This window comes from Stylophora pistillata, chromosome 9, assembly GCF_964205215.1.
Source record: "Stylophora pistillata chromosome 9, jaStyPist1.2, whole genome shotgun sequence".
NCBI lineage: Eukaryota > Metazoa > Cnidaria > Anthozoa > Scleractinia > Pocilloporidae > Stylophora > Stylophora pistillata.
The window spans coordinates 8,700,201-8,723,225 of record NC_142527.1 but is presented as its reverse complement, the minus strand read 5'-3'; the positions used below and the strand labels follow the sequence as shown (position 1 = coordinate 8,723,225).

Genomic DNA, 23,025 nt, shown 5'->3' with positions numbered 1-23,025 from the left:
CACTGTGCGCGAAGACCTTGTGAGACAGCAAAGTGGTGTAGCTTACCCTAACAAGCGCGCACTTGGTCTGATACACAATTTTAAGGACTTCAGCAACAGGTCTTGGTACTGAAACAACAGGTGAGTGTGTGGATGAGCTCTGTGGAGGACCTGAGGCTGTTATCTCTTGAGCTGATGATGAGTGAGGTGAAGGCGGAGACGAACCCTCACCCTCCACGATACTTAAAGCTGCATTCCCTGACAAAACAAAACAGAGAATCGTTGTGACATTTGATTAAGTTAGATTTCATGCTCAAAGAAAACGCCTTCTGGATTATTCACCGAACGCAAAGCCAGACACATCCCTTTCTGTACTTTGCATGGTTCGTCGGCACAAGCAAACTTCTACCTCTTTACAAGTTCCCCCACCCCTTCCTCGACCCCACCGCTTGTAATAATAGTAGTTCATCGACCAGTTCGTTACTCCATTTCCCTGTGCTTTTGAATGCTCTTTAGCCCTTCGTCGGTTTTGTTCTTTCTTTGTCGCGTCTGGTAGTTTATCCATCCCTAGGCCACGTTCGCTCACTGATTTGCTCGAGCGTTTCGCACAAGTTCATGAAGACTTACCAAGCTCTTGGTGTTTTAAGAGGCAAGCCATCAACATCCTTCCCACCTTCTCTACCGGGTGATCAGCTGGGAATTCAACTGGCAGAATAAAACGCTTCTGTTTACAAAACCGTTCAACGGCAGCAAGGAATTTCAAAGCTGTTCCATCTTCTAATTTGCTGGAAGTGAGAGACTGCAGGAAAGGTTTGGCCGGATCACTGTTTGATATCTGACGTGTAAAAGGTTCCTGCTTGTCTTCTGAAGACTCCTTTTCTTTTCTGGAAGAACAAAGGGTAGTAGAATAACTCATCTTTTTAGGGATTTTTCGGCCATTAAAAGGCTTGGAACAACTTGATTTCAGCGGAGAAGGATTAGCTGCTGACCATCTTAGCTTGCTTTCATGTTCAAAGACTGGACTCCCACCTTTAACCAGGAAGGTTATTATCATGAGTAACACCGCTAGACTGTTGTGAAAATCCTCTGAAGAAACTGTCAGGCATCAGAGTCACACGATGTCATCCATTGCCACTAGATTACTGAAAAATATGTTGAACAACTCTTACCTTCCAACATTGCCAACTGGTTCAGCTGATGCCGCCATTCCACCCGAGAAGAAATCAGAGGCCAGCCATCTCTCATTTTCCTCTTCTTCTACACTTACAGGAGTGCTGTGTGCCAGATGACAGGCGTACAGCCCCAGCAAAAGACCCAACGTGCGCTCACAATCAATCAATGGAGACGACACTGACAACGCACTGTCCAGAGCTAGCTCCTGATCAGGCTACAATAGAGAAGGACATAACTATGACCACTTTACCTTTGGCTACGTAAAGTGATGAAACCATGCTCGTTCGAATCGCGTTTATTCTTTCTCTCGTCAACTGTTATTTCAATCTCTAGTTATCTAGTTTAGGACTTGGTTCTCATTCCGTTGATCAGTTTGTGCAACTTCGACGAGTTTGTGTTTTCCTTTATTTGGTTTCCTGGAAACCAGGGAAATCAAGGCGTAAAATTTCGTTTTTGGCAGAAGAGCTCTGCATGTGAGTTTAACCGTCCAATACAAAACACCAAATTTTTGCACGATCTGAAAACGGGCACCCTGACGGCAAAAATCTCGTTTCTACTTCGACCTCAATGCTACTTTTACACCTTAAACAGAAACTTTGATGTACATGTGAATTGTTACATACCTCTACAAAAATACCAACAAAGAATGCCTGCATCATTTCCCTTGCCTCGACCGAATGTTTAGTCTCCTCAAATATTTGAGTTGCATCAGCAGCTGGATAAATAATCGAATAAAAAGTCATATCAATCACTTTTATCAAGCGAAGTTAGATCTAAATGGTTTGAGTGATGGCCGACTTATCTCAGCCATTTTGAAATCACAGGTGATCCTTGTAATCTGAGTGGCTCTCAATGGTGCGATTTATTCACGAATCGTACCATTTTTTGCTATAAATCGCATCTTCTTCCCAGCCAATGAGGAAGCTTTTAGTACTAAAATATAATTGCTTGTTGAAAGAAAGAAATTAAATTGCAGGAAAACAGTTTTTTTTACCTTTTTACGAACCACCTCACAACTGCATGAACAAAACATTTGAACAGATCATGTACAAATATATAGCTGCGCTATTTCGAAATGGATGTTATACGAACTTTGAGTCATGCAAATTTTGCTATGATTTCGGACCAAATTGCAATCCACTCAGTTCAGTTACCATTCTATATCGAAGTATTAAGGAACTGGCATAAGTATTTGTAATATGAGGGGATCCATCACCACGAAAGGGGGAAGGGGCTTTAGATTGGGCTCTGTTTTACACAATTTCTCTTACAGAATTAATGAGTAGCGCTCATAGCGAGTTTGTGTATATGGTAACCTTTCATGGAGGCGAGGATGTATTGCTCACGATTGGCTGGAGGGATGTTTGAGATGAATCATGAACCTACCTCGTCTGGCTTATGGTCAAGTCTCAGTGGAAAATGCCTATCTCTATCTTGAATTCTTTTTCCTTAAAAATCTGAGCTCACTAAAGAGAAGTGGTTTTTCACTCGCCATAAACACGCCTTAATCGCAAGCTATCTCACAGACTTTTCTATTGGATTATCATCGCACAAACAGTTCCTAACCTGCGTAAGACTGTAGCAGTTCTTTTCCACAGGGTGCCTAAAACGGTAAAAAAACGTCATTCAACAAACTCACAAAGCGTTCTAACAGAATGAACAAAACCTAACACCACAATACACACAGCCTTCGGCGACCAGTTCAAAAGGGCAGAGCCTCTAAATGTAGTATATTATCGTGCTGTATCAATAAGTCTAGTATTCATTCTCCATATTTATATTAAGAACTATTCTCTTAATACCACAATTTATTATTACCTCACGCTTGTATCTTGGACCTGTCTATTTACTTAAATGGGACAGTGACCAACACGAAAGCTACGGCTACTTTGGTCACTGTGCACAGATATACAAACTTGCATGATATCTACTTCTCATTATCTTCTTCACCTAGTTATATACGTCATCTTATACCGTATTAATTTGAATAGTGCGAAATAAACTTGGAAACTTGGAAAACTTTCTCTTGTGTTCTACGTGTCAATGCACAGAAAGTCAAAATCTAATGGTTTAACCCTTAAATTCCCATGAGTGACCAAGATATAATATTTCTCCTCTTAATACCAATACTCATGGTCTTAAAATAACTGAGGAGAATTTGCTACCTTTCTATAATATCAAGAAATGGATAGATATTCTGGTCTTCTCGGATAAGGAGGAATAAACCGTAGGCCCCGTCTCCTGCAGGGTTAGGGGTAGGAGACGTTAATTTCCCACACACGAGATTACTGTGTGGTGGATGTCCTCCCCTGGGGTGGGATGGGTGGCAATAGAAGGCCACAAGTTTACTAGTTACTTCAACTATTCCGTGCCACCCTCTCTAAATAAAGTGTGTATGTGTATGTAATACAATACCATGCAGAAAAGTATTGAGATTGGAGAATATATCAATAAGGGGAATTATTAGTTGATCCAATACCAAATTCACCAAATTAAAATCATAAGAAATGTATAGCAGACAGCAAGGAGAATTTACTAATGAGATCTTGGGAGTGAAAGGGTGAGGAGACTCAAACACGCGTTCTGTGTCGTCAACCTACAATGCACTGTGTACTTCGTAATACAAAGCGAACTCGACCTGCCATTACAAGTGAAACTGTATCCACGTGAAAGAAACAAACCTGATCCTTGAAATCTTGAAGATCATAAACTTTCCCATGAATAACAACCCATAGTCCACCATCTTTATTATGATTTTCCAGATCCTCGGGCCGAATAAAAGTGACTTCACCATCGGCTTTCCGTCGGGCTGGAGTGGGACTGCCTATCCCACCCGGCCAGGCTAGGTCCTCCTCGTCCTCTTTCTGTACACCAGGAGCGAGCCGGTTAAACTTGTCTAACAAGTCCAACAGACTGCTTACCAGTGGCACAGTTCTGGACGAGTCCATAACACTTGGCATGCTAGTTTGTAGAAGAACCATCGACGTCAAAAATTCAGGCAGTAAAACTCCCGTCATCTCTCGTTGGACAATTTGGGAGGAGACCACGAAATGGCGCGGACCGTTGGATGCCAGGGAGGAGGCTACTGGAAGGATCTCACCAGCATGGGAACAAAGCAAGGTGGCATACTTATGCAGCAGCAATGCCGCACCTTGTTGCTTGGTACTGAGAGCTCTTTCTTCACCTGTAGGAACATGTAGTTTGAAAGTAGTCAGCTGAATGATTGTTATCAATTAAAGAATAAGAAATGGAGAATTCAGATCATCAACCGTATGTATAAAGCATGGTCGCAGAGAGGGAAATGGGGCCATGATTCTGTTGAACGATTTTTCAGGTCTGCCTTGCTCAAAAAAACTACGGCAACGTCACAGTCGCCAAAAACAGAATCGGTCTCTATCTTTTTAATTGACTACAAAACTTGCTCAGTGGCTCGCAGGCGTGTTTCGAGGGAAAACAGTTCTGCACTAACCAATTTCAAATCCTAAGCATTCGCTTGCCAAAACCACGCCAGCACATCAAGCTACACTTACCTTTCACCAAATACCACGGTCGTTCATCTTCATGATACAAGAAAAAGCTCCCGATAAGAAGCCTTTGTAACTTGAGTAGTAACTCTACTGTCATGGGTCGGGGCGGAGGAGTGTAAGGCCACTGTAACTTTGGTGGCTTTAGAAACAACTGCTGAAATTCGCCCAACACCTGTGCTGATGATGTCTTTAGAAGATGCTGGGTGAGATGAAGAAGAGGGACATCAGCGATTTTATCTTTGCTTTCTGTTGTTTTCTCTTTGTCATTCTCTCCAGCGCCTCCTTTAATTTCATTGTCTATGGCTGTCTCCAAGGCCGACTCCAGACTCCCCTCTGCCATCAAACTCTTGATTAAAAGATTCGACATGAACTTCTTCCCAGCTGGTGAAGAGGTCGCCTTGTCGCAGGCTGGAAATGTTTGTCCAGTACAAACAGGAAACAAGTCACTACTTGCAGTAAGCAGTGTCCATCAATAAAGATGAATTGCACTAGTGATCTACAAATTTTCTCTTACGGCTAGTGTTTTTGTTTTGAATCTACCAAACGTTTTACCCCAGTAAGGAAAGCGACAAGTCAAGAACTGTGTAAACTAAACCAAGAAACCGTTTGAAGCACTCCTTCGCTGATCAAGGTAACTTGGCAGTCAGAAAACCCTGGGGCGTGGAGAAGCAGGAGGACGAAGTGGGTGGTTACTACAACTTATTCTTTCCATGGCATTGTAGGTATCGAGTGAAACTTGACACTCATTGCAATTATATCTGACCTATTACCACAAAAATCTACTCTAAAAGAAGACCACTATCAAAGGCATCAGATGGCTAATTTGTACCACTCACTTTCAATCAAGAGCTCTGTCAAAGCCCTTGCTCTTTCCTCGGGCGTGGGCAACAACAGAACCCATCCATTGCTCAGTGCACCTTGAGCTGCTGACTGTACAGTCTTGAGCACTCCTTTGTTGCTGGCCAGTGACACCACTTGTTGTTTCAGTGACTGCAACAGCTTACTCCCGACTCCCAACCCTAAATCATCAGCATCTACATTTCCCGTGATAGCTGCATGAAGCTAAGTTGAAAATAAAGGAAGAGAGGGTCACAAATGAAAAAAATTCCTTTAAAGTTATTACGATGTCCGGAGGACAGGCGACGAATAGGCAGTGACTGTTGTACTGTATTTCTGAGTTAAACTTGTATTTCTATTCATAAATGGAACAACAAGAACAAGTTGAATCGACTATTGTCAATTATTGATTATATAATACGCTGAATTATACACGTACTCTGATTAGTTCTTACTTAAGATTTTTTGGAGGCACGCATATATGACGCCACCATTAACAACAGATATCCTTTTGATCCTAGGAACCAAATGCATTTCATGTTACTGTGAGTGGAGTGGCATGCGTGAGAACATGCCTCCCCCCTTCGTTTGCACTGGTGCCTCAGAGCCCAGGGGGACGCATTCTCACGCATGTACAGTAATTGATCCCAGAAGACGTTGTACTGTGGTGAGTATATCAGTGACACAATCGGCTGCACCTCGAGTGCTACTTTTTTCCGTTCTCACCACATTTTGACATCATGACATCCGTGATCTTTCGCTGACCAGACACACGGCAACATTGTGGTAGAATTTATTTGTTAACTAGATGTTCAATGGAAGTCTTCTCAATAAATAGTTCCCATCATTCACCTGAAGTCTCAATAGGTTCAATGTTGCAACTGCAATGCATTCTTTCTCCTGTGGGGGAGGGGGCCAGTCGAGGGCTCCTGTCAGGTCTTCACTAACACGTCTTAACAGTGCATCAAGGTACTCAAATGTCTTCTTACAGACATCCAGGCAAAAAGGAAGGCGTAGCCCCACATTCCAGTGTCCGGCAGATGACCAAGCAAAACTCTGATAAGCAGAGAAAAATGCACGCGTAACTGAATACGTTTAAGAAGAAGAAAATATTACCTGTCCTTTTAACAGCCTTTTTTTAAAATAAATCTCAGCTTCACTTCGTAACTGACTTAACATGTTGATGGACATCACCTACCTGTGCAGGACCACAAGCCACCCCAGAGATCTCCTTGCCTGCTAAGGATGATATAAGAGTGGGCTCAGCTTTGTTCGTGCAGGAGGTGTCACCTAGCTGTCCCTGTTCATTCCACCCCCAGCTGTACACTTCACCATCTTCCGTCACCGCCAGGCAGTGGACTGAGCCAACAGCAAAGTCGATTATCTTCTTTCCACAGAATGCTTCGATGACTTTGGGATAGCGCACATGATCCTCTGATACATGACCAAGACGACTTCCATCCCCTTTGCCCCTGAAAGATACATATACAGGTGGATAATGAGTACCATGAATATTATTTTGCACATACATAAGCAACGTATTTCACTGTTCCTATCGAGCCTCATGTTTACAATAACTGTATAAATTCTCGCACACTCATTGGTCAAGAGTCATTGTTGATAAAGTTATAAATCATTTAAAATGACGTTACATGTAACACAACTCTCAGGAACTTTTTGATGAGGACAAAAAGTGGAGGAAGGATCTCCAGAGAAAGAAAGCTAGTTCTCAGTTTGCAACGTTGAAAGAAGATGAACCCGTATTACATACATAAATTTGGATGGCGGGCTTACATCTTTCTGCTCTACTCAGGGAATTCACCTGAAGGGTTACAAAAAAGTCAGTGCCCTGTTTGTACACATTTTCTATCACCCTGCTCCATAAAATGACAAAAACAAATTGCATAATTTTACTCGCTTAGGAAATCATCTTACATTTATAGTCTTACAATGGTGGTAACAAGAATGCATGAATGCCAAAATAATAAAATGATGAAAATGGAACGCTATAACTACATGTAGATGAAAGAAAACTACCAAGCCAACAGCTGTCCATCTCTTGTGAGTGCTACTGAAAACTGTGATCCACAGAATATGCGCATGACACCCAGACTCTGTAATCTGTCAATAACTTTAGGAGCTTTGTAACTATCACTTCCTCCATGACCAAGTTTGCCATAGTCTCCATCTCCCCAGGACCACACAGTGCCTGAAAGCAGACAATGAGTATGTCTATGTAATTCATGTTATTCTATGCAGCCATTCTTAGTTAAGGTAATATAATAATTAATGTACTATGCATAAATTAAGTTCACTGTCACTCGCAGTATCATGTGAACTAACAACATTTGCACCACTGAGAAAAGAGGAGTTCCTGGCACATGATGTCATAAATCTCCAGAGACAAAGGGGATATTTCAAAGGGTTCAAGAAGTTGCATTCATTCAAGATAATACAGGCTTCAATTGGAGAGTGCACTGTAGAACACCAATACACCAACCATCATCAGCTACTGCTAAGCTGTGTGCATCACCACTTCCACAGGCAACATCTATGATGTGAAATCCACGTAAACCATTAACCAACACAGGAACAAGGTGGTCCTCGCTACTGCCTGAAAACAAAGATGAAAACATATTTAGCATGGAAAAAACAAATTAGATAATGCAAATGAAAAAGTTCCTGTTTTCCAGTCAATCCTTGTACTGATCTGACTTTCTGGTTGAAAGTCATTCTTGTTTGATCATTATAGGCTCCTGACTTAAACAGTGGCCCAGAGCTTTAAGTAGAAAAATTAATAAACTCTACACAGTTATTGCTTCTATCTTGAACAGTTGTATTTTTAACTGAATAATTGTTTATTACCCTCCTTACTGCTCTCCAACCAAGTTTCCTGTTTCTAAACAAATACAACAACAAACATTGGAATATCCTGAATGCCATGTGCTCACCCACGCTAGCATACAAACAAATCCACTATTTTAATCATGCTTACCGTGTCCTAGCCTTCCATAGTTGCCTCGGCCCCAAGTGTAGAGCTCTCCTTCAGATGTTACAGCAGCACTGTGACTACTACCACACGCAATCTGAATAACTTGCTTGCCAGCAAGACCAGTGATCAGGGTTGGTTCATCATAGAAACTAACAAAGAGAAAACATTTACAAAGTAAACTTAGTCTAACTATCAAACTTATTTGATGTCCCAAATTTCAGGGCTCTAGAGACAAGGAAATTTAATTAAAAAATTATTTTTCACACTAATTAATCATTCATTATCATTGAATCAGATCAAAATGTTTTCAGCATCTTCAGTGCACATCTCAAAAGATAATTGCTCAAAGGAGGGTGTTGAACTGAACCGTGCTTCCAGTGCTGTTGCAGGTCAAAGTTTTCTTAAAGTACGAACCTTGCTTTTAGCTTACATTTTTTAATAAAACAACTTTTTCTGATTCAAATAGTACTTCTGAAATTGTTTCATCAACCAAAATCATTGACAGTTACCATCATCTAACAACAGAGTTGAAAGAATAAAGATGCACAAATATCTTCGTACTTGTTGTCTCCATGTCCCAACTTGCCACCGTCCCCAGATCCCCAGGAGTATACCTCACCCTCTCGGCTCAGAGCCATAAAATGTTTACATTCTGGATTTGTGGCAACTTTGATTATTTCGCACTTTTGTGCCAAGGATTCAATAAGCACTGGACCCTATAAGAATAAATTTCCAGCTTGGTAAAATTAACAACAGAAACCATAAAAAATGATGACAACAACAACTGAACATGATTTTTCCTGTTAAAGTAGGAGACTGACATTTTCAACATTGACAGCACTAACAGATCAAAACAATTTATTTCTCCTTGTTTGCAGATTCTCTCACCTGTCCCTCTGTAGTGTACAGACAAGTGTAAACCTTGCCAGTTTTGGTAACTGCAAGAAAACACTTCTCAGCACAACAGATCTGAGCTATTCCAATTTCCACAAGGCTACCCAAGGTTGTAGGACCCAAAGTATGACCAGCATTTCCCCATGACAGCCAGCCCCATCCCAAAACTTCCTGAACAAGGCCAACACTTGGAGTCTAAACAAATTAATTACAACAAATCATCATATATATAATCTAAGTCAAACCACGTGTACATGCCTTCTTTGAAACTCTTTCAGGCTAAGTACCAAAGTTAGCCTGCAGTGCAGGCATCTTATTAGGGAGAGTTAACATTAAGAAGCACATGATTGTTTATTCAACCGGCCATGTTTAATTTGGAGTTTGAGTCAACAGTGGGGGAAAGGGGAAGGAAGGTGTAATATTCACTCCCCACCCTCACCCCCTCCTCATTTTTTCACTGTCCATCACCCCCTTTGTAAAAATTTTATTTCTCTTCCCAGCCCTCTGCTTCCATTCAAATCAAAGATGACAGCCATCATTCTCACTTAGAAAATATCAAGCACTTGATTGCCAAAATTATGTCTGCTCCACAGGCTATACTTAAGCAAGGGAACTTGTATGATCCTAATGATCTATATTAAGCAAAAATGTTGACCTACTGCAGGTTTGCTGATCACTACTGACACTAACATGCACTAGAATTCTCAATATTGTATTTGTATCATTTAAATATCCAATCAGTGCAAAAGACAAAAGAAGAGAGGGTAGGGTACTGTAATGTAAGTTTGCCATTGCCAAAATTGCCCATAATAAACATTTGACAAAGGCATTGAGTCATATTTCTTTTGAGTCCTGCCATCCTTCTGGGACAAACTAAAACATGCCTTCCCTCCTGTTACATTTTGGGAGACAGGCAAAGTGAATCAACTGACTCTTTAACTCCCAGAAGTGATTAACATGTAACTTCTCTCATTAATGTCCCTTCATATATATAATTATAGCACATGCTTGCTAGTTTACTCTAGTTTGAGCACTCTGGCATGGCTTAGACGATACCACAAAGGCTGGGTCGTTTGGGGTGACCGTCTCGGTCCTCCCCCATCCTAGCATCAGCACTGAACTGATGAGGCCCAGAAGGCCGAAACAGTTCTGTCTGCAGTTATAACTACAAAAAACTACAAGGATGGACAACTTCTGACGTAAAAATATAAAAAAAATTTTTCATAAAAAACGTTTTGGTCAGAGACCTTCTTCAGTTATTTACAACTTTTGAAATTAAAAAAGAGCATTAAAGATCGAAGTGCTAATGATTACATAATTACAGATAACGGCTAATGAACTGGTGCTAATAAACAAAAAACCTAATTAAAAAGAAAGCAATGGAAAAAATACAAAAGTAGCCAGAAGATTGAAGTAGCCACAACATTGAAAAGAAATTGTATTTTTTGCCGAGAGAACAGCTGAGTACAAAGAGTACCTTGTTAACCAGGGTTACCCTTCTAAATTAGTTTCTAAACAATTCTCCAAAGCCTCCGCCATCCCTAGACATAATTTACTCAGGACTCGTGGAAAAGAAGCGAAGAAACTATTTCCAATTGTTACTACATTTAATCCTAACTTGCCTGATGTAGGCAACATAATCAGAAAGCATTTGTTTATTTTGCAATCTAACCCCAAATTGAAAGAACTTTTTCCTCAATGTTCTATCATACCATCTTTTCGTCGATCAAAAAATCTCAAAGAATTGTTAGCACCATCTTGTTTTAGAACTGCCAGTGAGACACAAACCATTCCTCATAACGATGGCTGCTTTAAATGCGATAGGAAAAGATGCGACCTCTGTCAGAATTTCTTTGTTGAATCTAAATCACTTCTCAGCTTTCCGACGGGCAAAAATTACACCATTCACTCTAGACTTTCCTGTGACTCTAAAAATGTGATTTACTTGGCTTCCTGTCAGAAATGTCGCCTGCAATACCTGGAATCTACTACCCCCGACTTTAAAGTGAGATTTCGAAATCACAAATCTACTATGCTAACAAACAAAACAACTTGTGAAGTAGCGATACACTTCAACAAAACCCCACACACCCTGTACGATTTTTCGTTCCAATGCATTGATCAGGTACAGGCCCCTAGTGGCTCTGCAGGGATCAATAGGCTGTTAATCACAAAAGAGGCTTATTGGAGTGCTCAGTTGTTCTCTTTGGCACCCCATGGTTTGAATAAAAGAAAGGAATTTCATTCAAAAAATAGAATTTGCTATAATTAATTTTCCATCTTAAATTAGACGCTACTAATTGATCGTTCAAAGGCCCTTTTCTTGGATTTTGTCGGCCCTTTAGGTGTGGATTGGACTCAGAGGCCCTGCCAAGGGATCTTACTATGATTAGTATCATTTAAGGGCCCCTCCAGGGATTTTGTTGCTAATTTGCCCTTTCGGGCTTCAAAGGCCTTGTTTTGGGATTTTGTTAATTAAGGTATACAGTTGTAGTAAAAAGTGGGCCTTCCCTTTTTTAATGCTCGCCGCATTGCTTCTTTGCAATTGGTTATGCCACTTATATTAACATATTTAGTATTCTTATCTCTTAGTTTTTAGGGTTTGTTCCTTGTATTTTTTCCATTGCTTTCTTTGTAATTAGGTTTTTTGTTTATTAGCACCAGTTCATTAGTCGTTATCTGTAATTATGTAATCATTAGCACTTCAATCCTATTTAATGCTCTTTTTTTATTTCAAAAGTTGTAAATAACTGAAGAAGGTCTCTGACCGAAACGTTTTTTATTAAAATTTTTTTTATATTTTTACGTCAGAAGTTGTCCATCCTCACAATTTTTTTAACTTTCTACGTTCGTGTTGGCTGTGAGGTTTGGACTGCGAATCTTTATTGATCCTCCTGGCGTGGTGCACCTTCGTTGGCCTGAGAGTTTCATTAACCAGCAAACAGATAATAAGAAAACCCAAACTTATTGGATGAAATTTCCCTGTATCTTGAGCTAACACCAACTTCTTACAACTGATTTACAAGGAAATGTGTAGCAGTTAGGGAGGAGAATTAACAAGCCAATCTTGGAAGTTTACAGGTTAAGCAATTTGAAAAAACCAGTTGAAATAAAGCAGGTATAGAGGAACATATATGCAGCTTGTGTACCTTTTGATTTGAAGACACTGGCAGATAAGGAGCAGCCAACCTATCCAAGTGTGAAACCAATACAACAGCACAGTGCTGCAGCTCAACAAACTCTGATTCATCCTCAGGAAGAGCCAGGTAGCGCAAGAATGACTCTGTTGGACTCACTTTTGGTATACTGGATGACATGACCTTCACATCAAGATAAACAAGAAAAGGAAAAATAAAAATAAAACAAAATTATTAATAGAAAAAAGGCTGATAGTTTAGAAAGAAACTGTTTGGGGCTGCGTCGGTGGGAGTAACGAGATAATTTGGATATATCAACAAAGTTGAAGTGGTAAATTGGCCACCGTAACGATTACAAAAGCTGACATTTAGAGCGTTAGCCCTTCGTCTGAGCGAATTGAGGAATTGTGGGTTGTGTGTGCTTTTAAAGGCAGAGAATGGAGCTACATTATTGGTGGGAACATGGCAACGAGAAAAACAAGAATAAATTAGTGGAATGAAAAGCGTTTGTTGATCCCTGTGGGATTTAGACTGCTGGTTTGAAAGATGAGCTTTTGCTCAAGATTTTTACGGCTTTCCGTGCTACCTAAGTGTAAGGAAAGGCTGTGAAAGCCTCCGCTCATTTCATTCAAACGCGACAAAAACAGGCAATTTTTTGGTCAGAAGTTCTTTTCAGACTCATGACCAACCAGGCACTTTTAGATGCGCTCGTGCACGATGCAAAACGTGTCCTTTCATTCACAACACTGATAAAATATCGACACCTAAGCTATCCATTAAGATCACCGATCACTTCACACGTGTGCACCTCTGCCAATGAAACATATTGCATAACTTGCACTTATTGCAAAAAGATATACATCGGCGAAACAGGCAGAAGACTAGGCGACCGATTCCGAGAACACCTTCGAGACGTGGAAAGGAATGACAAGGACACATTGAAACCAGTCGCTAGACATTTTAATTTACCTAATCATTCTAAGCAACATATGGCAATCCGCGGTCTTTCCTTACACTTAGGTAGCATGGAAAGCCGTAAAAATCTTGAACAAAAGCTCATCTTTCAAACTGGCAGTCCAAATCCCACACTCAGACGAAGGGCTCACACGTGAAACGTCAACTTTTGTAATCATTACGGTGGCCAATTTACCATTTCAACTTTGTTGATATATCCAAGTTATTTTGTTACTCCCACCGACGCAGCCCCAAACAGTTTCTTTCAAAACTATCAGCCTAAATCCCACAGGGATCAACGACCACTTTTCATTCCACTAATTTATTCTTGTTTTTTTCATTGCCATGTTCCCACCAATAACGTAGCTCCATTCTCTGCCTTTAAAAGCACACACAACCCACAATTCCTCTATTCGCTCTGACGAAGGGCACCTAACGCTCGAAACGTCAGCTTTTGTAATCGTTACGGTGGCCAATTTACCACTTCAACTTTAACGTATATGTGCACGATCCTTCGCAGTAAAGCACTATTTGAGCAATAGTGAAAATCAGACCTGAAAAAAAAAAAAAAAAAAAAAAAATTTCAGGCCTGTACGGGACTCGAACCACTGACCTCTGCGATACTAGTGCAGCGCTCTACCAATTGAGCTAACAAGCCAACTGAGAGCAGGCCATCAAATTAATTCGACATGAACCCGTAGATGATAAATCAAACAACAACAAACATATGAAACATATGTATGAACTGCGGTTATGAAACGTATATGTGCACGATCCTTCACAGTAAAGCACTATTTGAGCAATAGTGAAAATCAGACCTGAAAAAAATTTCAGGCCTGTACGGGACTCGAACCACTGACCTCTGCGATACTAGTGCAGCGCTCTACCAATTGAGCTAACAAGCTTAATATATCAAACTTTGTTGATATATCCAAAATTATTAATAAAAAAGACAAGAGAAATGGCCACGTTAGCACCGTATAGTATGCCGCACAATTTATTTTCAAGATAAGCTGAATTATCCACTCATTTTAATTGGCTCTAATACTTATGATCTATTGGAGGCCTGCTGCGGCATAGATGATGTCACCATTAACAACATTTTGCTTTTTCAACTGTAAACAGAACAAATTTGTTCCATATTGCTGTACATGTAGGTCTGAACTGTAATAGCTAGATCACAGATGACATCAACACCAGTGGAACACACGGCTACAAGTGCCTTGTAAGCCCCTTTTTTGTCAGATAAATTAACATACATGTATGTTATGTAAATGTACATGTACACCTAAGAGTGCCCTTGCCACATTTTAACATCACTGTGATCTACATGCACACTATAAATGACCAGACACACAGCAACATGGACTCCATTTGTTAAACAGTCAATGTGGGAAAATTTGTCAAAATGTTTCAAAATACACACACCTGTATGTACAAGTATAATACAGTATCCTAACAACATGAAACAGTTATGCAAGAAATTTTACCAGCTGTCCTAAGTTATTTTTGGCAACGTTTTTGGGCACAGAGGTAGCCTCAGGTAGCTCACACAAAAATTAAGGTATGGTTACAACTGAGGTGAGTGTCATAGGACCCTTACGAGATCAGAAATTTACCTCTTCTGCCAACTTGTTTGGTTCCAGTGCCTTATGCGAAGCACCTGTTACTTCCTCAAACCTTCTCAATAAATGAATTAATGGAGCTGATGTGAAACAAGAGTCTGTGTCGTTATCTTGTCCACTATCCCACAGCTCCAGCAACAACAAGATGACTTCCAACATGTGCTGAAGAGTGCCTCTCTGTACACCAAGTTCTAATAGGATTCCCAAAGCCACATGTTGATCAGATACTGGAACAGAATCAAGAGGTTTGCAATACACTCTGTCTTCGTTTCCTTTCCTAACAAGACAAAAAAATATGTTGGAACGTCACATTCTGATCAAACTTTTTAGTATCCAGAGCTCTTAAGTCTTATGCACTGAGTGTGAGACTTGCACAAACAAAATTTCAAACTAAATAGGACATGATAGAAGGGCACATGCAGCCACATGAGCACAAAAAAAATTCACGAATTAAAACTTTTTTTTATATTTGCAAGTCAGATTAAAAAACTCCCAATTCCTTGAAAAATGTGATATTTTTTTTGTCATTTCTGTTTTCCTTTAAGTTTTTCCCATAAAGCAACACGAGGGCAGCAGGGTTGGACAGCTTTTACAGGACCAGCTCACGTCAACCTGTCCAGCCCTGCATGTGTCAGCTTTTATTATGGTTTTCTGTGGGACTGCATGAGTGGGGCTATGTCATATGACAAAATTTCTTCTTTATTCTTTATTCCCTTTCTACTCACTTTGAAGACTTTCCAACAGTGCAAATATTCTTGTTCTTGTACAAAATCTTTTTAATTCTTTATGAATTTTAATTAGTCACATTAGAGATCCATAACAACTTTCTTCCATCAAACAAAGCACACGTAAAATAATCAGACTGCCAATTATCTGGACTATTCAGCCAAGACCCCAAGAGTCTGAATAATCGAGGCTTGATTGAATCTGCACTCAGTAATAATTACAGGGGGAATAGTAAAGAAGTACAGAACTTCAGCATAAGCCATGCAAGTTACTGTATCAAATCCTAGACACACAAGTACCAGGAAATGAGGTACAGTTTTGTCACTCAAAACATAGATTTAGACATCACTGCACCCTGACACTTACCCTGCCACAACTGATCTTAAAAACTTTGTTGCACGCTCAACCACTTCTAACCAAACAGGAGATACTGAAGCTTCATCAAACAAAGTTGCTTCTGGAAGACACTGTAAAGCTTCTAGTGCTTCATCAAGAAGCTCACGACACAAGTCTGCGTCTTCTCCCGATCGCCAGGCACGACGCAGAAAAGCAAATGCGAATGACAAAGCTGCCCTGGCACCAATTCTAGCTAAGCCCAGGGAAGCCTGTTCTGTATCAGCACTGCCACGTTTCCTCCTCTTTTTACCAGTGTCTTGTCTCTCCATCTTCATGCTCTTTTTACAACTTGTCTTAAATGCATTAGACACTTGCTCCCTTGAAAGAGCAATGAAATAACGTCCTAACACAGCTAAACGCTGCTGAAGTCTCATTGCTGACAATGTTGTTCCTGCAGCTTGGCTTGCAAGTTCCCTTTGTTCAAAGACAAGTCCTTGTAGTACTTCTTTTAATTGTTCGGTACTTGGCTGTTCTCCCCATGTCCAAGAGTCCATCAGGGGACCTGCTGTAGAAGGGGCTCTCTCCTCCTCTTCTGTTTGTTCCCTGTCTTCCTGGTCCAATTTCTGGCAAGGCTCACAGTTACAGCCCTTGTCAGGACCGCACTGACCCTCACAGCAAGTACATTTAAGAATATGGAGACCACAATAAAATTTTCCTGTTGATCCTTTCTGAGCAGGAATGCCATCGCTGTTCATCTTTATATCTGATACCTTCCTCACAATTTCTCCATCTTTAACGAGTTCATTCCATAGTTTTTTAAGACCATCAGGCAAGAATGCAGTCTAAAAAATTGAAAAAAACATTAAAGTTAATTTAACTGTACAGATTATGAATTCAAGTAAAGAGTGCTTAATACCAGTAGCTCAACATGACCGGCCTGCATTACTTTTTCAACTATTTAACTGAAATTATAATGATGTGATTGTTCCTAAATAGGATTACATTTCAAAGTTAAAAAAGATACATGCAACCAAACAATTTTAAATTCTTCTACAATTTGACTTTTACTCCTAAGATCTAAATATATATTCTCTGTACAGTCTCCTGTGACTGTGCTAGGAACTTCCTGTTAAATCAAGAAACATCCCCTCATTGATATTTTTTTCTTCTCTTTACCTTTTTGCTCGAAAATGTTACGATATTGTGATAGATAGATAGGTAGGTAGGTAGGTAGGTAGGTAGGTAGATAGATAGATAGATAGATAGATAGATGATAGATAGTTTATTTGTAAAAAGCTTGCAGCCACTGACCTTCAAAATTGTGTATTTACATTAAAGTATAAAATATTTAACAATTATTCCACGAGCATGCGTTGGATGTGAGATGATAGATAGCCAACGAGGCGCGTAGCGCCGAGTTGGCTATAATCATCTCATATCCAACAAGCGCGAGTGGAATAATTGTTTTATTAAAAACGTTCAATTAAATTTTATTAAATTCTTAGCTCCCTTTTAATCTTAAGCTGAAACGTAAGCTTGCCATATTTGTAGATTATGGTATATTGGCTGATAGACCATAATGGCTAAGCCAATAAGAAGTCTTGAATTGCATTATCCAATGATCTAGTTTTTAATAAAACTTATTATTAAAAGCTAGATCATTGGATAATGCAATTCAAGACTTTTTATTGGCTTAGCCATTATGGTATATCAGCCAATAAACCATAATCTACAAATATGGTAAGCGTACGTGTCAGCTTAAACTCAAAAGGGAGCTAAAAATTTAATAAAATTTAATAACTTAATTTAACGTTTTTAATAAAACAATTATTCCACTTGCGCTTGTTGGATATGAGATGATTATAGCCAACTCGGCGCTACGCGCCTCGTTGGCTATCTATCATCTCATATCCAATGCGCGCTCGTGGAATAATTGTTAATTATATTGTAAGGAGAAATTCCTTTTTGGTCACTCATGGGATTGAAAGCTTTAAAAGAGGTATGCTTTGTGTACAGGTAAGTTGGTGAACCATTGAGAAGAGTTGACATTAGGGTTCAAAATTAATTTTTAAACTTACTTAAGCCAAGTGCCTCGTGACATCTTAGATGTTACAACAATTTAGGTTTGTTCACCTGCCAAACTGGCTAGTAAAAATCAAAAAGTACCAGCCAAAACCAAATTTCTACTGGTTAGTGTTGAGCCCTGGACATACAACCAGGTTTTCCGTAATCTGTACAAAGTATAAGCGCCGTGAAAATATTGAACAGTTCTTTTAGAACAGAATCTTCTGTCAAATGTTTCAACTACAGAAAAACGATCCATTTTCATCCACCTGTATGTATTCATGACTTGTTATTCTGTGTAATAAGTGTTATTTTGCTCTATAATTTGGATATATCAACAAAGTTGAAATGGTAAATTGGCCACCGTAACGATTATAAAAGCTGACGTTTCGAGCGTTAGCCCTTCGTCGGAGCGAATGTAGTGTACTTCACAGCTGCATGTCAATCCTGGAACCCAACCTTAAACAACTTTAAAAGGAAATTCAGTGAGTCGTTTATCAGGTATCAAGTAATACCAACATTATTCCCCATTTACGCCGTAGCAATACTAATACTTTTACCGATTTTTGCGACACATTTCAAATCATCGTTTCAGTTGACTTGATTAATAGCGATCTCATGAAACCTAACGCAAAAGATAGTTTATATAGAATGAAAGAAATAAAAAAGTGAAAATGATGGATATAAGTACAATTAAACAACAGCTTAGCACCGGTAAAATTGATAACAACATAGCGTTTGCGGCTTGAAATCAGTTCAAATCTTAAAAGATGTATGCGCGTATTAAAAGAAGAGGAGAGGATCGAATTAATCTCAAACTATTATCTCCCGGTATGATTAAAAAAGAGGCCCTGATGGATCTACAACCGGCATGGACGCCGTTTACATAAAACGATTTTGAAATAAAGTTTAAAATGCGGCCACGGCGAGAGAAGAATTGATTGATTTACATCTAATTTTTTTCCACAAATGAAGGCCGAGGCTTCTTCTAAATAAATTTGGAGTCACCACTAGTTGAAAGAAATGATTTACATCCATCTTCTGACATAATTTTCCCATGATTTGGCCCACCATCTGCTTAAATCTTACCTGTATGTCAGTCTTCAACCACTTGGCACCCAGCCTTGGTTGAGGTCGCAAAGAAGACACCGGGTTTGTTAGATTAGGCATATTTTCATAGCTTGTAAAATCTAACAAATATTACTTCAGGGGATGAAGACATCGAGGTGGAAAGTGCGGCATCCCTACGCCGATAAGGTAATGGCTTGTGTTTAAGACATAATACAGAGGAAGTAAGCTTAAACAAGTAATCTCTAACAATAATTTGGCACACGGAAGGAGCGTATGTTGACACCGTGAGTCTTAAAAATATACACTGACATGTGGGACATGGCAGTGACCGCTGACAAGCTACCTCGTCCCAGTTTACCAGGCGAGTCATGAGCGGTGGGGTGGCTCGATCTCCTCCCTTGCCTAGTCGATACGTCTGACCACCGTCCCCTTGCGTTTGGAGTTATCAACTTTGAATAAGGTGCCAGCTCACCTTTTATAGTCGGTACAATTCTGGAAAGCATGTTGTCACTTTGGATGAACCACTTCCTCTGAATATTATAGCTCAATTGGTTAGAGCGCCGGATTGTGTTGTGCGGGAGGTCGAGGGTTCGAGCCCCGTCCGGACCAATACTCATGGTCACAAAATAATTGAGGAGAATTTGCTACCTTTCTACAACAAGAAATGGATAGATATTCTAGTCTTCTCGGATAAGGACGAATAAACCGTAGGCCGCGTCCCCTGCAAGGTTAGGGGTAGGAGACGTTAATTTCCCACGCACGAGATTACTGTGTGGTGGATGTCCTCCCCTGGGGTGGGATGGGTGGGTGTTGGCCCTGAAAAGCCCTTACAGGGAGTGGTCAATTAACCTATATGTAAGTATAATTATCTATAATTAGGTAAAACGAGCATCTCCTTTACAAAAGAAGCACTTCATGCATAATCAGAGTATTTTAGTAGTATTGAAGGCAATATATCCAGAGTCGTGCCTTTTCTGGTCTCTAAGACTGCCTATTTTCAAGTTCAGTCCATGATTCATTCTGTTTTTGACTTTACTTTGGGGAAAAAGGAGTCGTTCATCATCTAGAGGAATAGGCACAACTACGGAAGCCTATTCCTCTAGACTAATAAACTGGGACGAGGTAGCTTGTCTGCAGTCACTGCCATGTCTAGGGGAATAGGCATAACTTCGTCTAGAGGAACAGGCACAACGGAAGTATATACTTTTGTCGTTTACGAAATAAAATGGTGTCGAAGAGAAACATCGATTTTAGTCTTAAGCGCAGTAGTCAATTATGTTTTATCAGAAGAAGTAATATAACTTAAAATAAAGCGTTATAAACAATATATTTATATAATTTGGATTGGGTTTGTTTCGTTTTTGAAAAGCATACTTTAATAAAAATTAGCTTAATTTTGAAAAAAAAATGGAGCATAATTTGCAATTGGTAAAGAGATCGAGCAATGCTGGTAGCATAATATGCTACGTACTTCATAGCACAATCTATAAGGCCTGACGGTGACAAACCACTAGACTGATGAATATAAAGCCGCAAACAACGGCTAAGTATGCATGTACCTCTGTTGCTGCATAACTCCTGCCTATAAATTTGACTTGAGTTGCCTGATTGTACCTTGTAGTGTTGTTTTCAGATGCTGGGTCTTGATTATTCAATCTATTCAAGTTATTTGTTACTTTAATTTGTAGCCTTCTCCAGATCTGGACTCTTACCCATAACCTTTCAGCTCAATTTTCAACCCAATTTTTGCTTTGAACCCAGCTTCAAATAGTAGACGTGAAGTACTTTGGAAATTCACCAAGACTACATAATTCCGAAATTTGAGGCCGTAAGAGACGTGTTTCGGATGATACGTCACAACGACCTCTATGCAGCGGACCCAGTCTCCCGGGAACTCAGACATCAAATCAAAATGGCAGAGTAACTTGATGACTTTGGGAAGCTCCAGGGAAAAAAGGGAGGGTTATACAGATGAAAGTAATTATCTCACAACAACTGTGCTTTGGTTTTCAATATTTTATTCATGTTCATTTCTCTTACAAAGCCCGTTTGATGATATCGTTTTAAAACACTATGGCACGATATACTCTGGAGTTTTTCGTTTTCATAGCTCCAGGCCCGTAATACACAGTTATTTTCCTACGATCACTTGATATTTTTTAATCGTCAGCTTAAATCCTGGCGCAGTTCCGACGTAATTGGATGTGAATATCAGGTACATCTGGCCATCCGGTGCTTGTATGGGTGGGAGCGCGAACCTCTCCCCGTCGAAATCGAATACGAGATCGCTCGCTGTTGATAGAAACAAATAAGCAAGGATTAACTGAAACAAGAACAAATTGATGACAGTGATAACAAGAGCTACTATTCAAGAAATTAGCTATGGAAGAGTAATTAGAAAAATAAGAAGTAATGGGGTCACAAGGGATTATCCCCGTTACCAGGCTTGTCTTCTACCGCCCTCGAGGTACGAAGAGAGAGGACCCACAAAACGAGGTGATAACGTGGAAATTTTCTTCCGCCGTGCTACAAGCTCTTTTTTTAGTTAACTAAAAATAAACTGAAAATTTAAACCAAAAAATAAATGAAATAAAATAAAATAAGCAAAAGTAACCATTGTCGATAACTACTTACAGGTAAAGGAAGTTAGTGAGCTGTATCCCTTTAAGAGATCGTAGCCAGACTGTGTGTTGAAGCTCTCAAATTCCAACTGGAAGGGTACACCAAGGGAGAGAGACCATACACAAGTGACACTGTTTGGATAGTCACTGGGGAAGTTGGGTGACATCACAGTCTGGTCCAGAGCAGAAATTACACCTCCGCAGGCTGATAAGTAGTAATAATTGTCTTACTAGATGTATATAAGCTGATACAATCTTTTTTTTTTTTTTTTTTTTCTTTTGCAACAAAGCGGAACAAGTGCACTAGGGCCGGACACGTCAGCTTTCACTATAGTTTTCCATGAGATTACGCGAGCGGGGCTGGACGGGTCCTGATAAAAAGATTGCCTCTTTTTTAATGAGGAAGAAATGATTTTATAAAGCCGGACGAAACTTTCTCTTCAAGGGAAAACGGTCGTTGCATCTCAAGTAGAGAATTGGTGTAGAATGAGAAACTATACTTACTGACTTGCTCGTAGGATGCTGAAAATCCTTCCGAGTTCTCACTACCATCAGACACAAAACGGATATCAATTGAATTACGTTCGGACGTGAATGAAACTGGTTTGGAATAAACTCCAGAGAGTTTGGTAATAAGTAGTTTGGAAGCACCGTCATATATTTCTACCAGATCTTTGTTCTTCTGGGTTTTTAGCGTGTTGAATGTAACTAAGACCTTCTTGCCAGAAGGCACGCTTATCTTCCAGCGGCAGTAAGCATTGTCTGGATAGCTGTTGGGGTTGTTTGGAGATTTAAAACTTCCGGAAGGACCAACGAGTTCTCCGCCACATGATGAAGCTGTTAAGAAATCAATTAATTTGGTAAGTCACTTCAACTTCACCGTCGCTTTTTGACAACGATTGTCGAGGTTAGTGGCAGCTGAAGAAAGCGTTAAAAATAATAATCCCAGAGTACGTGTTACCGAGTAGTGCTTTTAAGGACCTTCAAGCGTTGTACTTAAGGGAGTTTATGCTTTGTATCACCTATAAAATGTTCAAAATAACAAGTTGAGAACCATCATCATGTCATCTAGCTTGGCTTTCTAACTCC

At 39.8% G+C, this 23,025-nt stretch overlaps 2 protein-coding genes across 2 annotated transcripts in view; both read right to left on the bottom strand.

Annotated features, from left to right (window-relative positions):
* The window catches only part of LOC111340680 (E3 ubiquitin-protein ligase HERC2-like), a 52,952-nt gene extending 33,363 nt beyond the window's left edge, over nucleotides 1–19,589 (bottom strand). The window contains exons 1-19 of the mRNA XM_088732518.1: nucleotides 19,334–19,589; nucleotides 16,211–17,022; nucleotides 15,113–15,395; nucleotides 12,552–12,722; nucleotides 9,397–9,597; nucleotides 9,070–9,224; nucleotides 8,512–8,657; nucleotides 8,017–8,130; nucleotides 7,554–7,725; nucleotides 6,715–6,988; nucleotides 6,369–6,572; nucleotides 5,516–5,741; nucleotides 4,683–5,087; nucleotides 3,834–4,336; nucleotides 2,719–2,755; nucleotides 1,776–1,867; nucleotides 1,149–1,366; nucleotides 607–863; nucleotides 47–237 (exon numbers count right to left, since the gene is read on the bottom strand). Coding sequence (XP_088588644.1) covers nucleotides 47–237; nucleotides 607–863; nucleotides 1,149–1,366; nucleotides 1,776–1,867; nucleotides 2,719–2,755; nucleotides 3,834–4,336; nucleotides 4,683–5,087; nucleotides 5,516–5,741; nucleotides 6,369–6,572; nucleotides 6,715–6,988; nucleotides 7,554–7,725; nucleotides 8,017–8,130; nucleotides 8,512–8,657; nucleotides 9,070–9,224; nucleotides 9,397–9,597; nucleotides 12,552–12,722; nucleotides 15,113–15,395; nucleotides 16,211–17,022; nucleotides 19,334–19,414 — 4,542 coding nt within the window. The 5' untranslated portion in view covers nucleotides 19,415–19,589. The remainder of the gene's footprint in view (nucleotides 1–46; nucleotides 238–606; nucleotides 864–1,148; nucleotides 1,367–1,775; nucleotides 1,868–2,718; nucleotides 2,756–3,833; nucleotides 4,337–4,682; nucleotides 5,088–5,515; nucleotides 5,742–6,368; nucleotides 6,573–6,714; nucleotides 6,989–7,553; nucleotides 7,726–8,016; nucleotides 8,131–8,511; nucleotides 8,658–9,069; nucleotides 9,225–9,396; nucleotides 9,598–12,551; nucleotides 12,723–15,112; nucleotides 15,396–16,210; nucleotides 17,023–19,333) is intronic.
* A 1,727-nt stretch (nucleotides 19,590–21,316) lies between these two features.
* The window catches only part of LOC111340679 (sushi, von Willebrand factor type A, EGF and pentraxin domain-containing protein 1), a 28,544-nt gene continuing 26,835 nt past the window's right edge, over nucleotides 21,317–23,025 (bottom strand). Inside the window, exons 33-35 of the mRNA XM_088733943.1 lie at nucleotides 22,441–22,773; nucleotides 21,950–22,141; nucleotides 21,317–21,607 (exon numbers count right to left, since the gene is read on the bottom strand). Of these exons, the coding sequence (XP_088590069.1) occupies nucleotides 21,447–21,607; nucleotides 21,950–22,141; nucleotides 22,441–22,773 (686 nt within the window). The 3' untranslated portion in view covers nucleotides 21,317–21,446. The remainder of the gene's footprint in view (nucleotides 21,608–21,949; nucleotides 22,142–22,440; nucleotides 22,774–23,025) is intronic.